The sequence below is a fragment of the Episyrphus balteatus genome, chromosome 3 (genome assembly GCF_945859705.1).
Source record: "Episyrphus balteatus chromosome 3, idEpiBalt1.1, whole genome shotgun sequence".
NCBI lineage: Eukaryota > Metazoa > Arthropoda > Insecta > Diptera > Syrphidae > Episyrphus > Episyrphus balteatus.
Window position 1 is genome coordinate 106,041,530 of NC_079136.1, and position 14,905 is coordinate 106,056,434.

Genomic DNA, 14,905 nt, shown 5'->3' on the forward strand with positions numbered 1-14,905 from the left:
TAAACAAAACGTGATAGAAATAAAATTGAAATTGGATTCGATAGATATTATAAAAATATAAAAGCCACACATACAACAAAAAAATGTAAAAAATCTACAACTCAAGATATAGTCTTTTTAAAGTTATGATATTCCAATTCGATATTTGAGAAATAATTCACCAAAAATCAGTATTCAATTTTTTTTTAATATTTTTTATTTGATAAGTTAGGAAAAATAAAATAATTTGATACGTGTCTGTCAAATTTTTAATTTAACTTACCGTTTTTGCGAGGGGATTTTTTGAAAAGGTGCTTATTTTCGTATTTCAACACATTAAAGGAAAAAATCCCGTCATGGGACGACCTATCCACCTCATTATACCAGTTGAAAGCTATATTTTCCTAAGGGTAGTGTCTAAAGAAACAGTTTGCACATGGGTTGCCTGGCAACATCCTGTCAAGGCATAGGGTTGCCACGCTTTAAAGTTCATTTTTTGAGTTTTTTCGATCACACCACCCTGCTTATATGGTAAGTGTTAGAGGTGTAAAAAAAAATTATGTCAGAGAAAATTACATTTAAAAATTTTAATATTCAGGATTTTTAGAAATTTGACATATAAGAAGGGGAAACTGAGGTAAATTTGAAAAAAGGTCAAAAAGCTATTTCCTAAACAAAGAGTGGTAAAAAAAAGATTGATACTGGAATCGATAGATATTGTGAAGTTATAAAAGTCACACATACAAACCAAAAATGTAAAAAATCTGCTACTCGAGATTTAGACGTTTAAAAGTCAAAACCGTGAAATTCGATGTTTGAGAAATAATTCACCAAAAATCAGCACGAAAGGTATTTGAAATAATGTTTATGTTATTAGAGAGCAAAAACAAAATAACTTGACACGTATCTGCCAAATTTTTGATTTGACTTTGTTTTTGGCCCCTGTGTATTTTAGAAGAATTACAGATTTTTACAATTCAATTAATCGAAACCGAGAATTGAATTGTAAAAATCTTTAATTCTTCTAAAATACACAGGAGCCAAAAACAAAGTCAAATCAAAAATTTGGCAGATACGTGTCAAGTTATTTTGTTTTTGCTCTCTAATAACATAAACATTATTTCAAATACCTTTCGTGCTGATTTTTGGTGAATTATTTCTCAAACATCGAATTTCACGGTTTTGACTTTTAAACGTCTAAATCTCGAGTAGCAGATTTTTTACATTTTTGGTTTGTATGTGTGACTTTTATAACTTCACAATATCTATCGATTCCAGTATCAATCTTTTTTTTACCACTCTTTGTTTAGGAAATAGCTTTTTGACCTTTTTTCAAATTTACCTCAGTTTCCCCTTCTTATATGTCAAATTTCTAAAAATCCTGAATATTAAAATTTTTAAATGTAATTTTCTCTGACATAATTTTTTTTTACACCTCTAACACTTACCATATAAGCAGGGTGGTGTGGTCGAAAAAACTCAAAAAATGAACTTTAAAGCGTGGCAACCCTATGCCTTGACAGGATGTTGCCAGGCAACCCATGTGCAAACTGTTTCTTTAGACACTACCCTTAGGAAAATATAGCTTTCAACTGGTATAATGAGGTGGATAGGTCGTCCCATGACGGGATTTTTTCCTTTAATGTGTTGAAATACGAAAATAAGCACCTTTTCAAAAAATCCCCTCGCAAAAACGGTAAGTTAAATTAAAAATTTGACAGACACGTATCAAATTATTTTATTTTTCCTAACTTATCAAATAAAAAATATTAAAAAAAAATTGAATACTGATTTTTGGTGAATTATTTCTCAAATATCGAATTGGAATATCATAACTTTAAAAAGACTATATCTTGAGTTGTAGATTTTTTACATTTTTTTGTTGTATGTGTGGCTTTTATATTTTTATAATATCTATCGAATCCAATTTCAATTTTATTTCTATCACGTTTTGTTTAGAAAATAGATTTTTGCTCTTTTTCTAAATTTACCTTTGTTTACCCTACTCAAACTTCAAATTTTAAAAAATCCTGAAAATTAAAATTTTTAAATTAAATTTCCTATGACATTATATTTTTTTTATAACTCTTAGGCTTGCCATATAAGCAGGGTCGCATTTTCAAAAATTTGCAAAAATGAACTTTAAGGCCTGGCAACCCTATGCCTTGACAGGATATCGCTAGGCAACCCATGTGCAAACTGTTTCTTTAGACACTACCCTTAGGAAAATATAGCTTTCAACTGGTATAATGAGGTGGATAGGTCGTCCCATGACTAGATTTTTTCCTTTAATATGTTGAAATACGAAAATAAGCACCTTTTCAAAAAATCCCCTCGCAAAAACGGTAAGTTAAATTAAAAATTTGACAGACACGTGTCAAGTTATTTTATTTTTCCTAACTTATCACATAAAAATTATTTAAAAAATCTTTCATTCTGATTTTTGGTGAATTATTTCTCAAATATCGAATTGGAGTATCATGACTTTAAAAAGACTATATCTCGAGTTGTAGGTTTTTTACATTTTTTTGTTGTATGTGTGGCTTTCATATATTTATAATATCTATCGATTCCAATTTCAATTTTATTTCTATCACGTTTTGTTTAGAAAATAGATTTTTGCTCTTTTTCTAAATTTACCTTTGTTTACCCTACTCAAACTTCAAATTTTAAAAAATCCTGAAAATTAAAATTTTTAAATTAAATTTCCTATGACATTATATTTTTTTTATAACTCTTAGGCTTGCCATATAAGCAGGGTCGCATTTTCAAAAATTTGCAAAAATGAACTTTAAGGCCTGGCAACCCTATGCCTTGACAGGATTTCGCTTAGCAACCCATGTGCAATTTATTTCCTTAGACACTAGCTTTCAGAAAATATAACTCTCAACTGGTATAACGATGAGGGTAGGTCATCCTATGGCCGGATCTTAGACTATATATCGCAAGTAAAAAATAAACAAACTGAGTGAAATAAAAAAAAAATATTTTTTAAATAAAAAATTGATTTAAACGAACTAAAAACTTTTTCCGAGCTATTGTGGTTAAGAAAAGAACAAATAGATAAAGCTCAGAAAAAATTTTGATTCATTTAAATCAATTTTTTATTTAAAAATTATTTTTTTTAATTCACTCAGTTTGTTTATTTTTTTAATTACTTTCAGTAGCCTTTTTTATGAAATAAAACTTATTTTTTTATGAAAATAAACTGGGCTTTAATAAAAAGGACAAAAAATTAATACTCATTAACGTGTTTTTTTGACTTAAATGATATGAAAGTGTAAAAAACAACTTAAAAAACGAAGAAAATTGTGTTTGATGCAAAATTGTGGAAAAACGGTTGTCCGCAGAAAAAAAGTTTTGAGACAAACTTAAACTGTAATAAATTCTTGATTGATTGTAAAAAAAATCTTTCAAATGAAACTTAGTTTGGCAAAGATAAGGCCAGTTAAAGCACAAGAGAGCAAAAATCATAAAAACCGTGGTAACTCGAAAACGGGACGAAAACGAGAAAATTACCTCTTAAGTTTTTCGACTTAAAATGACCTCAGAACTCCATGGTTTTCATTTGGGGCGGTGACTGTATATAATCTTCCTCACATTAGACTGTAGACAGCCTAAACGTCTCTGACGGTTGCCTGGCTCTGTTATCGTCGCCAGTACAAAACAAGTTTTTTTCTTCACTCACGCACACGCACATCCACTGCATTCACATACATCCACTGCATTCTCACACACGCACATTCACGCATTTACGCATTTGCACCCACACACCCCCCAAGCATAACACCCACGCTTCAATACTATCAATTTTACAAGTTGGTATTTTGTAACTTTGAAAAAATCTAGTAATTCCTAAAGAAAAAAGTACTTACTAGTTTTTATGCATATCAAAAATAGTATATACTTGAAAATTCTCCAGTAAAAGCATTTACTATTTTTTATGCATATCACCCATTGTCGCGTTTAGAAAATAGACAATTGTTTTAAATTTTATTTTACCCCTATTTACCCTATTAAAAGATGGATTTTTTTTAAATCCTTCAAATGTTTTAACTTTAGCTTATTATCTTTGAAATAAGCTATAGAAGATTTTTGTATCTCTAATAGTTTATTTTTAATTTTGAATTGAAATTTTCGCCGCACTGTGAAAGTGCGACAGTGGAACGGGAGAAAATGGCGTCACTTTTATGTAGTGGCTGCCATGGTTCATCGATTTATAAGACGTTGTCACGTCAAAAAAAAAATATTAAAAATAAAGTTTTATAAAAATAACTGCGTCAGTGTAATTAATCTGCGCTGCATATTATCTTTTACAAAATCAGTTATTATTCAATGCAGTTTCTAACCCTAAAAAACTTCAAGTGAAAAACTCCACAAAATAAAAATATTAATACAAAAATACTAAAATCACGATTTATATAAATGGTGGGTTGTAGTAGGATAACATACGTAACTAAGAAATATAATATAAAATTCATTACAATCGGTTCAACCGTTCGGAGGAATTCAATACCGTCGCCGTGACACGATATTTTTATATAAATGTAGGTATTAGATAGATGTTTTAAAAGTTTTAAGCCTATTAGCACTTATTTCACTTTATTTGAAAATTCACTCAGGTACAATTTTTAAAATTGCATGCTTAATATTCATCTTACTAACATTTACTTATTCAACTATTCATTACAATTTCTTTTCAGCAGAATCGGCGAAATGTCGCAGTCTATGTGATGCTATTAATTCACCAGCAAAACTCTATGACGAAATGCAATTTCCACCAGTTAAACCAACAATTCGAGATTGAATGATCGCCTAAATATTATAGAAAGAAAAGCTGTTTCACAAAAATTAACAAGTTTCAATGGAAAGCTCAATAAAACAACTCTTATTTCCTTGTTTTACTTTTACTCAAGAAATTGTTTGGGTTTAATTACACTGTTTTAGAAAATATAAAACATCTTTATTACTTTTGAAGTGACCTATCAGAGGTTGTAGGTATGATTGAGTACATCATATTATGGCACTTAAAATTTTTAAAAGACCCTCAAAATTTCAACTTATCGTCAAAAAACCGTTTTCAATGTTTTCAGGCCAATAAGGGCAAACTTTTTGTTGTTTGAAAAAAGTGGTTGTCTGTATAATCGGCTAACGGACGATAATTTTACGTGATAACGTCATTAAAAAACAGGTTGTGTAATTATAGTAAGAGTACTAAAAAAATAAATTCTATAATAAATTTTATATCATCTGAAAGCTTATTATTACAGCTTCAATTATATCCGAAAGATGCCTACAAAAAAAGTAAGAATTTCTTAAAGCCTTAATAAATTTAAATCAATTATATCTGCTCTAGACCAAAAGATATAACGTGTTAAAAAAAGAACTTTATTATAAAGTAATTCCATATGAAATCAACAAATTGGAGCTAAAATGTGTGCGGCATGATTTTTAATTTTAATAAAAAAAATTGAGGACAATCTTTGAGGTACTAGAAACGGTAAACCACCACTTTTTATTTTTTTGACTGTTTAGTTTCTGATCAGTACCCATCCGAAGTAAAAAATTCGATCAATTTCACACTAGTGCTTAACGGGTTGTAGCTTTTTACTTATAATAGGCATTGAAATGATTGATAGGGTAGTGATGTGTATTTCATGTAAAAAAATAAAACTGAACCAGAACAATTAGAAACGAAATGGTTGCCATCTTAAATGTTGTCCTCAATTTTTTTTCATTAAAATTAAAAATCATGTCGCACACCAATTTGTTGATTTCATATGGAATGACTCTATAGTATCTCACAATTGTGAATACAAAGTTGATTGAAATTTTGTCCAAATATTGTTTTGCCTATTAAACGGTGCTGCACTGAAAATACACCTGACAAGTTACATAGTGTAAACTGTTTACATGGTCGAATAGTGTACCCTCCATTTTATTTTTATTTACAAAAAACCTTTTTTACAGACTTTACGCGGTAATCTATGAACATCTGAGTCAGTTTTTAACCATTCTCAATATATTGTATGTTTTGGAAAGACCATTATCAGACTTTTCGAATGATGTATGTGAATCTATTGTTGTAAAGTGTAACTTTTTATTCCACAAATCTTGAAAAAGTGATTTTCCCCCAATTTTTGTAACTTTAACTTTTTGTAACTTTTTATTGCATAATGAAACAAATTAATTTAGGTAATATCGTCGGCCTCATTGGGAAACCTCGTGCAAAATTTGAATTTAAGTCTATTTAGAGTTTTCGGAATGACTTCAAATTTTCTGGGTTTCTCAGCTGACATATTTCCTAAAAAATGGCATTCAAAAGTCATTTTCGAAAAAAGGTGGAGTTACGAGTTACTTTATTGAATTCGACCGAAAACTGCGGATTTTTCGTAACTAAACAAGCGCCCTGTGCAAACTTTAGTTATGTCGCCCCATATTTTAAGTAGTCCATTTAATAAGCCATTTCCACATTATCTAAGACGTAGACATTTTGAATGTGTTTTTTTCCACAAGGTATTCCCAGATGACCTAACGATAACACAAGCATTAAAAAGATGCCAAACCTATTAATAAATACCTGCTAATATTTTTTATTTACCCTTACACTTGATTTAAAAAAAATTAGAAAATATGTTTTTTTTTAAACGTTTCTTATGTAATGTTATGTTTTCGGCCAAATATTCATTAATCAGAACACTTTATCAAAGCATTGTCATTTAATTATATTTATCAAGAATTCAAACGCAATAACAAGAAGCAAGTGCGACGAGAACAACCGTAGTTATTTTTATTTCCCTTCTTGCTCTTTTTTGGCAAGTCTACATAATTTCGATATCCTTTCTTTCCTACCCAAGTAAAAAAAATTCGATTCATTGCTATTTTCTCCTAAGAAATTTTAACTCTTCGCTTTTATGCGCAAAAAAACCGCATTCATATTTCGGGAGAGGGTTGAGCGCATTAAGGTTGAGATGCGAAAATTTCCTTGTGCAAGAAATATAACTGCAAATTATACTACCGCCAACCAAACCAACCCAACTCAATCAACCCAACAACTGGACATCCGGGTCTGAACACCCCGAGGACAACCTAGACGGCAGGCTTTTTAAATTAAGTTTATCCATGTATAATATTTGTATATATTTTATAACATTGCCATTGTTTAACGTTAGTCCCCCTTTGTGCCAACTAGTGATGTACCTCGAGTATATTCCAATCGCGTGGGTATTAATAAATGGGTATTTACCGGGCTTATACCGGGTAAATACCCAATACCCGCTGTACCCAAAATGAGGGTACCTATTTGCGATTTACAGACGTAAATGAAACGTCCCACTAGGGGGAGGAATGATGTCAAGAAATATTTTTTTAAAGCTTTTATTAGCTTCTCTTGTAACGAACAAACTAACTACCAATGTAATACAATTTAGAAGTCAATTTTGACCGACTTCCAATTATCGTATCATCGTATATCAGACGTCAACAAAATATTTTTGTGGTCAGGGGGGAGGGGGGCCACCCCCCTCCCCCCTGCTTGGGAGAGTCGGAACACCGCAAATTAATGGAAAAATCATGGGGCTTATACATTAGGGCGGAGTGAAACTGCACTTTTTTTTCTTTTTTTTTTTCTTCTTCTACATTCCAAGGACGGGTGCCATTAGTCATCAAAAAAGAGCATACCAAATCTCAGCCCGATCAAAAAATATCTTGAGGGTTCACAACGCCCTTTAAAATTTACATGCTTGTTGGAAGTAATGTACTGGGAGCAATTTTCAAAAGAGATGGAGCAATGTGCCAAAGGGTTAGAGCGTGTAGGTTCGGTCGAGACAAGAAAAAAATCGTATGGGAGGAGGGTCTATTCCCCTTCGTTTAGCGGGGAGGGGCAATTTAAAAAAGAAATTATTTAATTTGAAACAAAAAAATATTAAAAATCAACGGTTAAACTTACAATAACGTTCTATACCTTTTTTACAAAAATGTTTAATATGGCCATTTTCTGGCACAGTTTTTGAAAAATTAATTTTCGAAATCAAAATTTTGAAAAAAAAAATTCAAACTAAATTTTTTCAAAATTTTATGTAACTAAGTACTACTTAGGTTTTTAAAATTCGATGCTCTTATTTGTTTTTAAACAAAAACAGAAAACCGCATCCAAAAACATCTTGTCTTTTTCGAGAAATTAACAAAAAACCAAAACTATTTTTGTCTAAGAAATTTCTTTATTTTTGGTTTTTACGTGGCTGGATTATGGGAGTTGGGGGTGCTCGCCGCCCATGGATTCTTGCAGAAAGGGCCTTAAGTCAATAAAATCGTAATTTTTAAATGAAAATTGAACAATAAATAATAATGTACATGTTTTACGAATCAAAAAAACTGAGTAAAACAATAAAAACTCAAAAAATTCCATAAATTAACCTTTATGGTGTTTTCATTTTTTTCAAGTGACTTGTGAACCCTCTAAAACTTCTTTGATCGATCTGAAACTTTTTTCCTGTTATTTAAGTTCCAAATGGCACCCATCCTGGCTATGTAGAACAAAAAATAAGACAACTTTTTTTTTCACTCCACCCTATTATACATATAGATACATATAGATACATATAGATACATACAACCTAAGTCGAATTTCGTTTACTTTCATTAATGATAAGATAAAAAAGTAAAAAATAAAATATATACCTAGTTTAAAACATTAAAAAAACGCGTTAATCACGCATTAAAATAAAAACTATAAAATAATTTTGTCAATTTATGTCAAATGGTTAGTCTTGGAAAAGTAGAGCGCGCTTTGTTCAAACTTATTATTTAAACTACACACAACCAAATGCGCTCTACGCTTATTGATCTATCCATTTGATATAAGTTAGCGTATGATTATCCCAATAGCAACAAAGTTTTTGTGGGAAATTTATTGAAGATTTCAAAACAATCCTTTATTTTCCTGAGATATTGATGGTTAAAGACAAAAATATCCCTTCCCGTTCAAAATTCGATATCTCAGCGTCAAAATCGAACTTTGAAAAGAAAATTTAAGCTAAATAAACAAGTAATCCGATCTATATAGTGGTTAAGCTGAATAATTTTTTCCAAATAAAAAAAAAAAAACCGAAAAATGTCGAAAATTTTTTTTCGGTATTCAATTGAGCCGAACATGTAGCTTGCAAAAAAACTCATAATAAATACTTAAATACCAGAAAGTTTGAGCTGTATCTTTTTTTAATTTTAATGCGACCATTTTTGAGGGAAATATAGCCACTAAAAAAACATCAAACAATTTGGAATATTTCTTTTAATCCATAATTTTTTCCACTGAGTATTTTATTAGACTTACGCTCATATTATTCACAAATTTTTCAACAAGTTTTATATCAAAACATATTTTGTCACTGCTTAAATTTGATATACCTCGACCAATTGGTAATTTAACCGAAATTTAATTTAAGAATTGGTCTTCTAGATGTATATAGTGACTAGTTTAAGAAAATTTGCAACTTCAAACATTCAATAAACATTTTGTTAGATAAAACTTGTTTTGAAATTCGTTAATAATAAGGCCGTTATTATAGAGCCGTTTTCGAGAAACCAAACAAGAGTAAAATATTTTATTATATTTTTTCTTGCCATAACTCCGAAAATTTCATCTAAAACTATAGATCCGTTATTGAAAAACAAACACTAATAAACGTGGATGAACAAAAAAAAAGATTGTTTTTCTCCAAAATATAACACAACAAAATAATCTCAACCAAGAAGACCGAACAAAGTGCCCCTGTCATGTTTATATAATATCTGATGACAAACAATCGAATTTGTAGCGATTATAAACACAAAAATGTCCTGACTAAACCCCTAGTCCTAGAAAAATGGTTTATACCTTTTTGAAAAGGGTGTTTTTAGTATAGAATAGAACCTCATCAAAAATTTTTACATTTAGGCGATATCTAAAAAATGGCATAATAAGTCAACATATACCTATTTGAAATGAGAAAAAACTTTAACCCTCTTGGGACGCCATCTAGCGTCAAAATAAAAAAAAAATAAAAATTTGGGGATTTTTTTTTATTATTTAGAAACAGTTTTTCCACTAAGGAACTTGATTCAAAAATAACGAACGCCCTAATGTACATATCTTAGAAATAAATTATTTTAAGTCAATTGTGAATAGCAAGTTCAATAAACAAAAATTATAATTGAAATTAAATATCTGCATGGTTTTTGATTTAATAGTCTAGAAATGGGTTAATCCAGTCAAATAAGGGTTTCACCTCGGAATGAATGCTAATAGAATTTTTTTTTGCTCAATATCTTCGTTTTGGCATTCTATAATATACCCCAAAAGTCTAGAAAAATCTCATGTACGCAAGTCGCGATTTTCAAGGTCAATGCGCTAAATCGAGATTTTTAAAATGAGCAATAATAGCCCTGTTCCTTTGGGAGGTGGCAAACTACTACTAGTAGTTTACTAGCGATTTTCAATGGAACGCACTTTCAGCAAATTCAATACAAATCGTATCTACTTGGGAAGAAGAGCATGGGTTTTGGTTAATCTAGTACTATTATCTAATAGTACTAGATTAACCAAAACATCTACTATGAGTAGACTACCACCTCCAATGGAACAGGGCTAATAGACAATGGTATTATATAGGGTGTCCCGGGATGAGATAAGAACACTATGAGGGATGATTCTTGGGTATATTCTAAGAAAAAGTATTCGACCTGATAATGGAGTAGCAGCTCCGAAAGGTATCGTCGCGTCGTCACAAAAAATATAAATAGTTGTAAATTTTTAAAATTAAAACTTTAAATAAATAAATATTTATATAAAATAATTGTGTAACTGTTTATTATATCTTATCTATCTTATTATCTAAACAAATAAAGAGTATTATACAACTTGGAGACAAAAAAACCCAAATCATGTATAAAGAATAGCATTTCTTCTTAAAATCAAGACATTAATGCGCGCGCACTTTTTTACATTATCAAAACGATATTTTTTTACAGATACACAGAATTTTGATGTACAGAATTTTAAAATACAGTATTTTGACCAACCAGAATTTTGCTATACAGAATTTTGACTTTCAGAATTATGCTCGTACAGCATTTTGCACATACAGAATTTTGACAAAGTATTTTGGCATACAGTATTTTGAATACAGAATATTGCAACATACAGAATTTCAACCCCAACCCCAAAGCTTAAGATGTAAGCTTTCCAACGATATACAATTCTTTATAGGTTGTCATATAAAAAAATGGATGGATTTTTTTGTTCTGCAGCTCATCGATGAAATTTTTTTTTTCTAAGCAATATAGAGATATGAAAAGGGCATCAAATTAAAGCTTAAGATGTAATTTTCCAACGATATACAATTATTTATAGTCTTGTAAAAAAATGGAAAAAAAAATATCTGAAATGAAAACTTTTTTTTTGTTCTGCAGCTCATCGATGAAATTTTCTTTTTTCTAAGCAACATAGAGATATGATAAGGGCATCAAAGCTTAAGATGTTTGCTTTTCAACGATATACAATTTATTATAGTTGTCATATTAAAAAATTAAAAAAAAAAAATATCTGAAATGAAAACTTTTTTTGGTTCTGCAGCTCATCGATGAAATTTTCTTTTCTCTAAGCAACATAGAGATATGATTAGGGCATCAAATAAAAGTTTAAGATGTAAGCTTTTCAACGATATAAAGTTTATTATAGGTTGTCATATAAAAAAATGGAAAAAAAAAATAATATCTGAAATGAAAATTTTTTTTTGTTCTGCAGCTCACCGATGAAAATTTTTTTTTCTTTTTTCTAAGCAACATAGAGATATGATAAGGGCATCAAATTGATGTTAGATTTCCAACGATATACAATTTATTATAGGTTGTCATATACAAAAATGGAAAAAAATATCCGAAATGAAAACTTTTTTTGTTCTGCAGCTCATCGATATAAATTTTTTCTCTTTTTTCTAAGAAACATAGGGATATGATTAGGGCAAAGCTTAGCGAGTGGTTGTGTTATTGTGTGGCTCTTGGAAAGATTTATTAAATTATCGCTTACAAACGATTTAAAAGTAAAAATCTCAGTTTAAATTAATTTAATCGTGGGTGGCAACATTTTGCGCATATCAGCAAGTCTTGATTATTGCCTATACTTTTAAAATAAAGAAAAAAAAACATTAAATAATTTGCTGCAGTGATAAATAATCCTATTATTTGGTTGTTGAGAGAGGTTCTCGCATGATATAAGAACCAACTGTGTCTTTCAGTGCAAAGCGGGGAAACTACAATAACAAGAAAATTCAAACAGCTACATTTCTAACTTTGTAAGTACCTGCACAGTATACATACATAAGTTAAGCTTATAATATAAACAACAAAAAACAATATTTAAGCAACCCTCGCCCCGCACCATTTATTAAAGTATTGTCAAGATCGAGCTTTTCACCACACCAATATTAGTTTAGACCCGAACCATCCTATAAAGTGAACCCCACAAATATCGTGGTGAGTACAAACAGAAATACAGTGAGTCCAAGTTTTTCTCATGAGCAATACACCAAATCTGAAGAGATCAATCGCAGAAATTTCGCCCGAACACAAAAATAATTTAGTTCAGAAAAAACCTTGTTCAAAGCCAGATATGTCAATTACCGTCCAAATGGACTTGCTAATGCAAGAAATGGACAAACTCTTGGACAAAAAACTTGAGCATTTAGCAACCAAAGAAGACGTCAATGGAATTAAAAATGACATTGCGGTACTTCAAGAAGAAAACAAGGTTCTAAGAGAAGAAATATCTAAACTCAAACAGGGTGAAAATCAACTTAAAAAGAAAATTGAGGAAACTGAAAAGTTCACAAAAAGGATGAATGTAATTGTAACTGGTTTGAATACTGAAAACTTAGATGAAGCCAAAAATCAATTTCAACAAGTATGCAGTTCAACTCTTAGAGTGTCTGCTACCACTAACAATGCCCGTAAAATAAGCCCTGCAAATGCAAATAAAACAACTTTTCTTTTTGAGCTTGCCAATTCAACTGAAGTCCAGGCAGTTTTATCATCAACCAAAAACTTAGCGGGCACACGTATTTCAATTACGAAGGATCTCACTGCAAATGAAAGGTCGGAGCAATTCCATTTGCGGCAAGTTAAACGATGCCTTTCTAAAGCTGATAGTGGTCTTCGTCTAGAAATAAAACGTTGGACCCTCACTGTTAACGGTAGCAGACGATATAAATGTAACCCTGAAGGTGTAATAAAATCGTCAACTGAAGAAGATAAAATTTTTATTGAACATCTTCTGTCCAGAATGCAGTCCACGTATGCTGTTATCTTAGATCCATGGAAGAATCATATTTCTAATACCCAAAATTAGCAACCCAAAGTCTGTCAGGTTTTATGTTATAATGTAGCTGGTCTTGCAAATAAATCAATATTGTGTAACTTTTTTAAATATATATCTGAATTTCAAATCTTTTTCTTATATGAAACTTTTATTATATCTGATCACATACAAAATTATGAAAAATTCTTCAAAGGTTTTAAGCTTCACTGGGTTCCAGCAATAAAAACTCAAAATTTCGGTAGAGCCAGCGGAGGTTGTTTATTTGGGTACAGCAAAAGCATTGAGTCCTTACATCTTTTACAATTTATAAACTACAATGAAACTACAATTCTGCGAGGTATATTTCAAGGAGAAACTGTCAATTTTGTTCCATGTTACCTGAACTGCAATCACTGGAGCAGAGATTTCACCAGTTTAAAAAATGTGTTTGATGAGTTTGAGCTGAGTAATTTCATATTGCTGGGGGACCTTAATGTCAGAACAGGATCGAGGGGGTCGGTAGATATTCGTGCACTGCCACAACAGTCAGTCACTGATACTAGATGTTCCAAAGATTTTACAACTGATAGAAATTGCAATGCGTTTCTTGAGTTCTTAGAAGATATTGGAGCGTTCATTCTTAATGGGAGAAGCTTTGGTGATAAAAGCGGAGAATTCACTTTCGTATCGAGCAGAGGATCATCGGTAATTGATTATTGTTGTACATCTTACAACGTGGCAGGTATCATTGAAGATTTTTCTGTTGGCTGTAAAACATATTCTGATCACATGCCCTTAACTCTCAAAATAAAGTCATCTCCAGAAGTCTGTATTAATTCGACAAAGCAGTTACTTCCAAGGCTGAAGTGGGTGGAAAGAAAACGATCAGACTACATAAACAAGCTTAATGAAGGCATTCTACAGCATATTGTGCGTACTGATCAGATCGAATCAAGATGCGAGTCAATTAAAAAATGCGTTTACGAAGCAAACGGAAGGCCTAACAATCAGGTTATAAAATTCGAAAAGAAGCAACCCTGGTATGATTTACAGTGTCACATTGCTAGAAAAGAATCACTAGAAGCTCTAAAAAACTTTAAGAAACATAACCTCGAAGTTTGTAGAAAAAATTATGCCACAGCAAACAAAAAATATAAAACTCTTTGCAAGTCAAAAAAGTATGAATACATACAAAATATCTCTCGACAACTTGCATCAGTGAATTCAGCAAAGGAATGGTGGAGGATCGCAAAAGAAATACGTGGAGAAACGAAAAATATTGCAATGCAAATTACTGCCAACGAGTTCATGAATCATTTCAATGATACATTAAATTCAGTATCGTCAAGTATCACGTTACCCATAACAGTTTTTGAAACCATTCATATTCCTATGCTTGATAGTGAAATAGAACTCTTTGAAGTGTCTTCGGCAATAGAAACAACAAAAGAACATAAAGCACCTGGTATTGACGGAATTCCTAATGAGTTCTACAAAAACGCAAGCATTTCATTTGTTGAAGAAATACACATCCTACTCAAAGATATCTTTAACACAGAAAGTATACCTTCTTCCTTCAGAAAATCTATAATTTTC

General features: G+C 30.8%; 1 protein-coding gene across 7 annotated transcripts in view; it reads left to right on the forward strand.

Annotated features, from left to right (window-relative positions):
• Positions 1-4,898, forward strand: part of LOC129914456 (WD repeat domain phosphoinositide-interacting protein 1) — a 138,824-nt gene extending 133,926 nt beyond the window's left edge. For 6 of the 7 annotated variants that reach the window (XM_055993719.1, XM_055993724.1, XM_055993723.1 and 3 more), the window contains exon 4: positions 4,683-4,898. In XM_055993719.1, the coding sequence (XP_055849694.1) occupies positions 4,683-4,786 (104 nt within the window). In that variant the 3' untranslated portion in view covers positions 4,787-4,898. The remainder of the gene's footprint in view (positions 1-4,682) is intronic. The other variant, XM_055993720.1, reaches the window with a different exon arrangement.
• The last annotated feature ends 10,007 nt before the right edge of the window (positions 4,899-14,905 follow it).